Source organism: Lacerta agilis, chromosome 15, assembly GCF_009819535.1.
Source record: "Lacerta agilis isolate rLacAgi1 chromosome 15, rLacAgi1.pri, whole genome shotgun sequence".
In the NCBI taxonomy this organism is placed as follows: Eukaryota; Metazoa; Chordata; class Lepidosauria; order Squamata; family Lacertidae; genus Lacerta; species Lacerta agilis.
Window position 1 is genome coordinate 41,550,636 of NC_046326.1, and position 11,156 is coordinate 41,561,791.

Below are 11,156 nucleotides of genomic sequence, written 5' to 3' on the forward strand. Positions count from 1 at the left end.
GTCTCCTTGGGCGCGCAGGGGCTGGACGGGGCGGGGGGCTGTCCTCCGCCTCCTTCTCCTCCCCGCCGCTGCAGCGCCGCCTCCAAGTAGACCACTTTGAACTTCTCCTCCTGCAGGGCCCGCTGGAGCCGCTGCAGCGTCCGCCGGCACCGGCCCAGCTCCTCCTCCATGGAAGCCACCGAGTCCAGGCGCAGAGCCGGCGCCACCTCGCCGGGGAACTCGAGGCGCCAGTGGTGCTCGAACTCCATCGCCGCTCCTTCCCCTTCTCCCCCCGGGTCCCCCATGGCTGGGCGCCGGGGCCGGATCGGGGCCTCCCGGGGCGGAGGGTACCTTGCCGAGGATGGAGAGCCTCGTCCCCACTCCTTTGCGCAGAAGGTGTTCGCCCGTCGCCTCCCCCGGAGCACAAATAAATTCAAACTTTCCCCAAAGTTTCCTCCTCCTCCTCCTCCTCCTCTTCTCGCTTCGGGAGCTTCTTCCGCTCTCGGCGCCTTAGGCCAGCCCCTCTCTCCGGCCGGAGGGATCCGCCCAGCGGGCGGGGCTGCAAAGGCCGTCCCAGGCTGCCGTCCCAGGCCCTGGTGGGCGCTGCTTCTGCGTGCGAGAAGACGGCGCAGGATGCGCGGTGCATGCGCTTTCTGGAGAGCAAGAGTGGCTGGGACTCCCCCCCCCCCATTTTTTTTTTCAAACGTGAAAAAAGGGTCTGAATCGTTTCCTCATATTTCTAGAGAAATGTGTGTCTGGTTGCCTTACAGGGTTTCCAAAACTCGGGTCTCCAGCAGTTGTTGGACTACAACTCCCATCATCCCTAACTAGCAGGACCAGTGGTCAGGGATGATGGGAACTGTAGTCCGAAAACAGCTGGAGACCCAAGTTTGGGAAACCCTGCTTTCCGAAGAGAGCTTGGCGGCTGCTGTATCAGGAACAAGGGGGCCCATCTCGTCCAGCTTCCGCGGCGCCCAATCAGGTGCCATCTTTGGCCACCTGCTTCCACCACCTCTGATCGCTCACTGGAGCGTGAGGCAGTGAGATACACATGGATACAAGGAAGAACCTGGCTGCTAGATCAGGCCCAAGGGCCAGCATCCTGTTCTCTCAGTGGCCAAATGCCCCGAAGAACCTAGGAACCTAGATAGACTGCCTCTGGATCTGGAGGTTCCATATGAAGAGCATTGCAGCTAGATCAGGGCAAAAAAAGCCCATCTGGTCCCCCAGCACCCTGTTCGCACATGGGCCAAACAGGTGCCACAATGGAAAGCCCACAAGCAGAACTTTATCGCAAAAGCAACTCTCCCCCCGTCTTGTGATTCCCAGCAACCGACAGTGGAGGGAGAACATAGCCATTGTGGCTAGAAGCTACTGATAGCCACTCACCTGAATGTCTTTAAAAGAGTAGACTAATTCATGGGGGATAATAAGGTTATCATTACCTCATGTGGGCATGAGTTCCGCAGTTTAACTCTGCGCCTTGCGAAGGACTTTCTTTTGTCTGTCCTTACACTTCCAACATTCAGCTTTTAAACCTCTCTAAAGATCTCCATTTCTTTGCTCCAAATAGTAGCTGAAGGGTGTTTTCAAAAGGGTGCTCTTTTGTGGGATGGGTGCATCTCAAGCATGCACATTTTCTGGCGACATCACTGTTGCAAAAAAAACCATGTACTCAGAAAGCTCTGAATAAACAACCCAAAACTGCTGCCAATGTTCCATTTGCAAAATCTGAACAATTAACACACACACACACTTTGGAAGCAGTCTGAATGGAACCCAGATCCTACTATCCATTCAGACTGTCACATAAAATGCGCAAACTCAAGAGATACAAACTGGGAGGCAGTGTGGAGTAGTGATTAGAGTGTCAGACTAGGACCCGAGGGAGACCAGGGTTCGAATTCCCGCTCGGCTAGGAAGCTCACAGGGTGACCTAGGAGGCCAGACACTGCCTCTCAACCTAACCTACCTCAAAGGGTTGCTGTGGGGATTAAACGAGGAGGGGGAGGCGGACCTTGAGATCCTTGGGGGGAAAAGGGGAAGTATAAAGGCACTAATCAAACAAATAAGACCAGACACTTAGCTTCTTAGCTATTCTGAACAAAATGTGCTTCAACTCCCTTTCTTCATGCCTGCTCAGAATCACCCTCTGTTCCCATCGCCTCCTCTCCCTCCTCCTTCAACCCGACCAAATTTGGACTGTGCGCCCGGGGTGGGGGGCCGCATTCCCTTCTGAGCAACTTCATGAGGGCCACCTGCCAGGGGTGGGCGGGGCCCGAGGCCAAAGGGGGCGGAACAAGTGATGCAAGTCCCCCTGTTGTCTCTCTGAATTGCTGCTTTTCGTGCCCAAACCGTCTCCCAGCATAATTCGCTAACCAGGTTTAAACAGTCGTAATACAACAGCAGCCCGATGAAAACTTCTCATGTTAACCCACCAAGCAATCGGCTGATTAGTAGTGCCTGACAGACAGTGTGGTGAAGTGGTTAGAGTGCTGGGCTAGGACCCAGGAGCCCAGGGTTCAACTCCCCCACTCGAGGAGACCTTGGACCAGTCGCTGCCCTTCTTAGCCGGACCTACCTCACAGGGTCGTTGTTGTGGGAATTAAACGGGAGGCAGGGAGAACCATGTACACCCCCTTGAACTTATTGGAGGAGCATGCAATTAAGAAATAAATAAGTCGTTCCTAATGAAGTCCCAACAATTAAAAAACATATACTGTACAAGAACACATGCCAAATAACAGCTAAAGAAATCCGGACATCTCCAAAGCAAAATTATGACCCCCGGTTAACCTCGTTCGTTTTTTAGTAACTGAGGTTGGGGGGGCTGTGTGGTGCCCTCCCCCCGCTCTGGCACCCTGGACAGCACCCCTACATCTCCACCTGAACTCCTGACCCGGCCACCTCCGGTCTTCTCCATCGCCTGCCATCGCTGTCATCCACGGCAAAGACGCTTACGGGACAGCGCTGGAGAGACAAGGGCTGCCTCTTGATCCGCAGCGGAGGACAGACCCACACCGACACCCCACACGGTTTAGGGGTCTCGCTCTCGCCTCCCGACTCTGGAGTTCACCAGCCTGGAAACCAAAAGACGGGGGTCCTCCGCCGGGTTATTCCAAGGGAACCACCTCGCTCCTCACCGCCTTCCACCACAACCCTCCGTCCTCGGACTTCTGCAAAAAAGGCCCCCTCGCTCGCTGGAAGAAGGTCAGGCTCGCTTTGATGGAAGCAAATCAGCTGGTTGCTTTTCATTCATCGAATGCCATTCAAGAAATGGACCCCCGAGGCTCGCAACAAGCGGTCGGCGGTCGGTTGGGAAGCGGCACGGCACCGGTGCGCACATCCGCAGGCGCGCAGGGAGACCTTTCTCTCCCCGGTTCCCCCCCCCCCTGCGCTGCCCCACTGGATCAAATGAAATGGATTGGATGCAACCAGCTGGCTTGAGGGAGGGGAGGGAGGTCTGCGCCATAAACAAGCCTTCAGTGACACTGGCTAAGTGTTTTCCTGGATCTCCTCCCAATGCTGATGGAGCAATATTTTTTTCCCCTTTTTCCTTTTTAACTCTGCCACATGCATTAGAGCCAGCTTGCTCCCTGGGGGAATCTGCTTAGCCCCCGCTGGACGCGTGCCAAGGACGTGTCTCCAAAAGCGGCTCAGCCTGAGCAGCAAGCAGCCGAAGTGCTTAGCAAAATAATAATGGCAGGTGTGTGAGGAGGGCCAGGGTGGTGGAATGGTTAGAGTGTTCGACTAGGACCCGGGAAAGACCAGGGTTCGAATCCCTGCTCGGCCATGACGCTTGCTGGGCGACCTTGGGGGCCAGTCCCTGCCTCTGTCAGCCTAACCTACCCCACAGGGTTGTTGTGAGGATGAAATGGGGGGGGGGGAGGAGAGCCAAGTACTCTGCCTTGGGCTCCTTGGATGAAAAGGCTGAATATGAATTGGCACCCATCTGTCTCTGGAGACAATGAATGGCGGAGTGTGCTTTGGGGGTGAAGACAAACTGTCAGAAGGTTGCAGCGCCTGCTGTGGCTGTAGAGACCGATACAGGAGAGACATGTTTTGTTGCAGCCGGGGCAGAGGAAGGCGTCCGGTTGTGCTCCTGCAGATGCACCATGGCGTTTCTTCTCTCTGTGCTCCTCCCAGAGGGCATTCCTCCTCTGGTCACTGCCATGGATGCACAACTGGACCGCCTTTTCTCCAGCCGCTGCGGTCATCTGCAAGTTCCCTGCAGCCAGACCACATTAGCTCACAAAACACCTGAACTTCCTAATTCTCCCACCAGAGAGAGCCAGAACACAAAGCAACCGTCCTTTCAGGGATGGCAGCGGTGGAAATCCAGAGTCACCAAAATCAATGAAAAGGGAGTGTATTAAGGAGGGGCCCATCTCTCCCCCCCCCAAACTCTGATGGGTTCTCAATGTCTCCACCAAGCAAGGCGATTGGATGAAATGAAACAGGCACATTTATCCTGCATAAACTTACAGCAGGGTGTGTGTGTTTTACCACCCCACAGCAAAGGCTGAGGAGCCCCCGCCTCCCTCAAAGAGAGAGAGAGAGCGCGCAAACGTGGCTCGCTTTATGTATTTACTCATTTATTGGACGTTTGTCAGCTGGAGCGATCGGAGCAACTTAACTAAATTAAACCGGCTAACATACAGTGGGAATTGCACGAAATGATTTAGCCTTGCTGGCATCCAGTTTTGCCAAGGCGGTGGCGGGGGGGGGGAGCACATTTCCCATGACATAGTTAGCCCAAGCCCCCCTTGAAAAAAATAGATGCCCCCCCTTGTCAAAACCACTTGCCACAGAGGGCGTTCACCCACACCCAGCTGTTGAGGGGCAGGGTCCATTTAGCCTGGGGTGTGTGTGTGTGTGGTGTCGCCATGTTACTGGATGCCCTGCAGGAATGACCTGGCCACAAACGATGAGAGAGGAAGAATGAGCAACCTAACCCCCAGCTGAATATATTCCCCCGCCCCCAAGACCATGTGGCAATGGTGTTGATCCATACACAGCCCCCCTCCAAAAGTCCCACAAGTCCCAACAGATTCACATTACTTCTTCATGCTGCGCATAGTTAAACTATGGAACTCCCTGCCACAGGAGGCAGGGATGGCCACCAACTTGGATGCCTTAAGAAGAGGATTAGACATATTCGTGGAGGAGGAGAGGGCTATGGATGGCTGTGCTCTGCCTCCACGGCTGGAAGGAAGCCATGGTTCTGAATTCCGGTTGCTGGAACCCACAGGAGGGGAGGCGGCTCTTGCACATGACCCGGACCCTGCTTGTGGGTTCCCCTTGGGGGCATCTGGTTGGCCACTGTGAGAACAGGAAGCAGGGCTAGATGGTGTGATCCTGCAGGGCTTTTCCTGGGTTCTTTGATTTGTGAAGAATGGAGATCCTGGAGCAGAAGAGGCAATAGGGTTTTTAATGCAAAGCAGCTGCTCTCTGTTGGTTGCTAGAGGGGTGAGGAGGCGACCCATTTGTGTGGGGCGATGGGCAACCCAGATTAACGTTCTGCTTTGCCTGTGGCTGAAGTGGCTGCTCCACAAGAGAAAACAGCCCCAGAGGGAGGGGAGGGAAGGGGAGAGGCCCCGGCTTCTCAAAGCACACTCAACAGGGACTAGCCCCTTGGGGGCAGCCTTTAGTTATAGGGAGTGGAAGCACGATAGATTGGCTCTGGGATTAGGGACAGAGTCTCTCAAGGTCTGCAATCAAAGCGTAACAGCAAGGAAACCTACCCTAGTGAGCTGACAGATATTTGAAAAGGGCAGGGGGTGGTGTTCATAGAGATGTCTTCTATCCCTGCTTGATCGCTGATTTTTTTCTTTGGTGGGGGAGTCCTTGTTAGTGGCCCCCTGTGGCTCAGGTGCACAGCTCGGATCCACCGTAGAAGAGATGACTGTAATTAAGCGGCAGATATTCATAAAAACTAATGGTGCGCTTGAGTGGAGCTTCCATGTCCAGATGCAGTTTACCCCTGAATACTAGATGCTAGGGAAACAACCATTGAGGAATGGTTGCTGTCTTATTGTCCAGCTTCCCAGGACACCTGGCTGTCCATCATCGGAAGCAGGATATCCGGGTGGGGGGTGATGGAGTTAGACAAATCCTGATGTGGTTCAAGCCTTATTAGTATTATTACTATTAAAAAAAACCCAAATACTTTGTCTTATTGGCCAAAACAAGTTTATTATTATTATTATTATTATTATTATTATTATTATTATTATTATTTTGCTAGTGCCCCAAACCTGTTTGTTCCTGCCTCACTTTACACCCCTGCTAAACTCAGGTGCCTGTCTCTTATAATTCACTCAGCCACCCATCCCCACTGCCCCTACATGCCCCACATATTCAGAGCTAGGAGAGGTCTTTCTCGGAAAGCTGTCTCCCCCCCCCCTTCCCTGAACCACAAGATTTACGGTGTGACAAGAAATCATCATGACGCTAGGTCCGCCCGCCACCCATTTCTGGGTGCTCAGGCTTGTAAATCTTGCCAACAGGGTGGAAAGCGATAAATCAAATTGGGGGGGTGGAGGGGGAGTTCCCTGCCCTGAAACACACACACACACACAACAAAATGCTATATTTTCACAAAACCTGAAATGACAATGGCAAGAAAACTAGGCTGCGTACGGGTTTTGAGAGCCAAGAAGAAAATAAATGCCGATGGAGACATAAAGTACAGGTTTAAGTGGAGCCTCTAAGTTCAGCAGCAGTCTACCCAGTGTTTCTTGCAGGCAGCAAGAAAGGAGTCAGAGATGGGGACGTGATAGAAGTATAATAATGCATGGCATGGAGAAAGCGGATAAAGGAAAGTTTTCTCCCTCTCTCCTAACACCAGAACTCAGGGAGGTCCAGTGAAGCTGAAGACTGAGGGCAGATAACCTAATAAAGAGTAATATTTTAAATGTGTTTGTGGGAGGGGTGGTGGCTATTGGTTTTTTTCTGTTTTAACTATTTATTTGTGCTTTTATCTTGTGAACCGCTCCTGAGATCTTGCGATGAAAGGCGGTATATAAATCTAATAAAACAACAAGATAATAAAAATGAAAGGCAAAAGAAAGCCCTTTCTCATACAGCGCATAGCTTGACTGTGGAACTCCCTCCCACAAGACGCAGTGATGGCTTTAAAAGAGGAATGGACAAACTCATGGAGGAGGAGAGGGCTACTATCCACAATGGTTGGAGGCAGCCGCGCTTCTGAATCCTGGTTGCTGGAGACCACAGGAGGGGATAGTTGCTCTTGTGCTCGGATCCTGCATGCTGGTTTCCCTTGGGGGCACCTGGCTGGCCGCTGTGAGAAGAGGATGATGCCGGGTTCGATGGGCCATTGGCCTGATCCAGCGTAGTCTCTCTTTATGTCCTCATGTTCTCCCTCCTGCCTCCCTCTCCCCAGCTGCAAGGTGCAGGAATTTGCTCAGGGGGTCCGGGCCACGCCCCCCGCCCAAGGACCAGGAAGGAAGGGCGGTTGCGAGACAGATTGGAGCAGGTGATAAAAGAGGCCGGGGAAATAATTTGCTCCCTGCAAACAGAGGCCTTCCTGTCCCCTTTTGGATCTGTGGCGGGACAAGGACCTCGGGGCAGGCAGTTGTCTGGGCTAGCTGCCACCCGGCTTTTGGGATCGACATTCCTAGGAGAGTTGGAGGTGGGGTGAGAGCAGGTAGTTGCAACCCCCTCCCTTTTAATCAATTCGTTTCCCCAAAATGAACGTGCATCAATTTCAACCTCTCCGTCTTCCTGAAGGAAAGTCGTGCGCTGAGCTGCAAATGTGATTCCTTCTAGTTCCGATGCTCTGCTGGAGTGTGCTGTTGTTGCAATTGTTGGAGCGTATCACACTGATCATGGCCTGGCCTGCCGAATAGCTCCTGGGCCCGATTCAAAGTGCTATAAAGCCTTAAACAGCTCAGGACCACAATACCTCAAGGATAGTATATACCTCTCCCCATATATACTGCCCCAGACCCTGTAATCATTATTTGAGGCCCTTCTTTGTGTGCCTCCTCCACGTGAGGTCTGGAGGGTGGCAACATGAGAACAGGGCCTTTTTTGCAGTGGCTCCCTGTTGCGGAATGCTCTCTCCAAGGATGTTCGGCTGCTGCCTTCATTATACATCTTTAGGTGCCAGGCTAAAATGCTCATCTCCAACCAGGTCTTTGGCTGATTGATATTCTACAGCCTTTTAAATATGTTTGAGGGATCTTATTGTTTTGCTGTTTTTGATTAAACCATTTATTTGTGTTTTTAGCTTTCATTTCTATCTTGTGAACCCCCTCGAGGTCACGTCTAATAAAGAATGATAAATAACAGACACCCTTGCTGCAGTCAAAAGGTGAGAAATGAGTTTGTTATTTTTAAGGTCTTTATCAGCTTCAGAAAATAAATTTAAAAGTGCCAGGCAATTGGCCCTTTGCACAAACCTCTGGAACTCCCTGCTACAGGAAGTGGCAACAGTCACTATGCTCAACTGAAAATATGCATAGGATGGCACTCCTATGCATGAGTTCATGTGCAGGGTTGCACTGAGGATAACGTAGGGCAGGGGAGAGACATTCAATGCCCCCTTGATCTCCATGGAGGGAATATAATCATAATAATTTATTATTTGTACCCCGCACATCTGGCTGGGTTTCCAGCTTCCAACAAAGATTAAAAATACATGAAAATATCACACTTTAAAAACTTCCCTGAACAGGGCTGCCTTCAGATATCTTGTGAATGTAAGATAGTTGTTTATCTCTTTGACATGAGATGGGAGGGCGTTCCACAGGGCGGGTGCCACCACCGAGAAGGCCCTCTGCCTGGTTCCCTGTAGCTTTGCTTCTCACAGTGAGGGAACTGCCAGAAGACCCTCGGAGTTGGACCTCAGTGTCCAGGCTGAATGATGGGGGGTGGAGACGCCCCTTCAGGTATACTGGGCTGAAGAGCTTTCAAGGTCAGCACCAACACTTTGAATTGTGCTCGGAAATGTACTGGGAGCCAATGTAGGTCTTTCAGGACCGGTGTTATGTGGTCTCGGCGGCCGCTCCCAGTCACCAGTCTAGCTGCCACAATCTGGATTAGTTGTAGTTTCCGGGTCACCTTCAAAGGTAGCCCCACGTAGAGCACATTGCAGCAATCCAAGCAAGAGATAACCAGAGCATGCACCACTCTGGCGAGCCAGTCCGCGGGCAGGTAGGGTCTCATCCTGTGTAGACAGCTGCCCTGGATACAGAATTAACCTGCGCCTCCATGGACAGCTGTGAGTCCAAAATGAAGGTGAGAGATGCAATACAACCTCAAACAAAAAAATGTGAACAAAACTGACAAATTGCTGTGTCCTAGTTGTTAGGCCCACAAACCCGAGAGGCCGCTCCTCCAACCTTTTATTAGCCTGTGTCTGATTTGTGTGCAGTAATTGATCACAGCAATTACTACCTGTTCGGTTTGTCTCTTGCCATGCTCCTGTTTGGACCTTTTGAAGCCATGGCTAATTTCAGGGCCTGCGTCCAATAAATCAGCTGTAGGGACCCCCGAGGGAATGAGGAGGATGGGAAGGGAGACTTCAAAGGGAGGCATGTTTTACACCTGCCTGGTTCTTCGCGGAGGCTGGAACCTCGCCTCGCCAAGAGGCCCAATTTATTTTTCTTTTTTTTAAAGAAATTGGTGGTGGAGGAGAGGGGTCTAAATTAATAGCTAGCCACAGACATCTGGGAGAAAGGGGCTGGTGATTTAAAGGCCGAGTCTTTTCCTGGGAAGGCACCAAGGTGCTTATTACAACTTTCGGAGGGTCGAGGGGCTGACGGGAAAGGAAATTGCATCCTGAGTGTAGGCAGAGCCTGGCTGCTGGATCAGGCCCAAGGGGGCCCATCTAGTCCAGCAAGACCCAAGCAGAACAACAACTCTCCCCGTCTGTGGTTTCCAGCTCCCGGCATTCAGAAGACTTGCTGCCTTTGTCCGATGTGCTGGATTATGATAATTTATGTACACTGCAAAAGCATTTGACTCATTCCACAGTACCGGGAGTTCTTGTTAGGCCGCCCACCCTGCAGTGTAGGCAAGGAACTCGAGTTGGAGGAGAGGGTGTGACAAAGAGGCAGAGTGTTGCAGGGAGGTGGGGAAATCTGGTGTCTACGCAAACGGCTTCCTGAATAAGCTGGTGCCCCTAACCCCAGGATACCTGGAGGCTGGTGATAAAAAAAGGCTACCTGGGACTGGATTCCACGTGCTATAATTAAATCTCAGCCTCCAGGAGTTTGGAGGAGGAGGAGGAGGAGGAGCTTGGTGCACAGCACTGTCCAGCAAAGATCTGCACAGGAGGAGGGAGAGAAATCTGCACAGAGAGGCTCTCCACTCAAAAATGCCCAGAGCAGCCCCGGTGAGACTCATGAACCACCTGGAACAGCAGGACCCCTGGGAAGGAGAGGCACGGGGTGTGCCCAGGCAACGGACCCGCTTCCTGCAGCCTTGCAAGGCCAAGTCCTCGGCCTTCCCTGGAAACCCCGAAGAGGCCCCAGAGAAGCGCAGGGTCCGGCCCATGCGCTCCAAAGCCCGGCGCATGGCCGCCAATGTCCGGGAGCGCAAGAGAATCCTAGATTACAACCAGGCCTTCAACGCCCTGCGGATGGCTCTCCGCCACGACCTGGGGGGCAAGCGCCTCTCCAAGATCGCCACCCTCCGCCGCGCCATCCACCGGATCGCCACCCTCTCCACGTCCCTCCGGTCCGGGCCTGCGGTGGGGTGGTCCGGCTGCGCCCACGCTGAGTGCCAGCTGACCCGGGGCGAAGGCAGCTTTAGGGGCAGCCAGCCCAACTTCTTCCAGCCTCTCTGGGATCCTGGATACAGTAAGGGGCCTCCATTTCAGCCCAGTGCGACAGCATGCATGAAGTGCCTCGCCGAAAACACTTCCCATCACTTCGTAGAAAACCCCAAAGAGGGCACTTATGGATCCAGCCCTGCCTGTTGTCCAACCGGCACCCTCCTCCTGGGGGGCCGAGCCCCCTACCAGCAAAGACTTGCAGACGGCAGCATTCAAAGTTGCCCTTCTGGGCATTTCCACTGGAAGTACGGCTTGTTCTGAGATGCGGACTCTCAGCCTTCTCCATCCTTGTGGTCCTGATGGTGAGGGCATGATCCTCTGCTTTCCCCCGAAGTTGGATCGGGACAGTTTTCCTAGGATCTCACATTGGCCC

General features: G+C 52.8%; 1 protein-coding gene across 1 annotated transcript; it reads left to right on the top strand.

Moving 5' to 3' along the window:
- Nucleotides 1–10,324: 10,324 nt before the first annotated feature.
- BHLHA9 (basic helix-loop-helix family member a9) lies at nt 10,325–11,156 on the top strand. Its single transcript, XM_033172597.1, has one exon. The coding sequence runs from the start codon at nt 10,325–10,327 to the stop codon at nt 11,042–11,044; it is 720 nt and encodes a 239-aa protein (XP_033028488.1). The 3' UTR covers nt 11,045–11,156.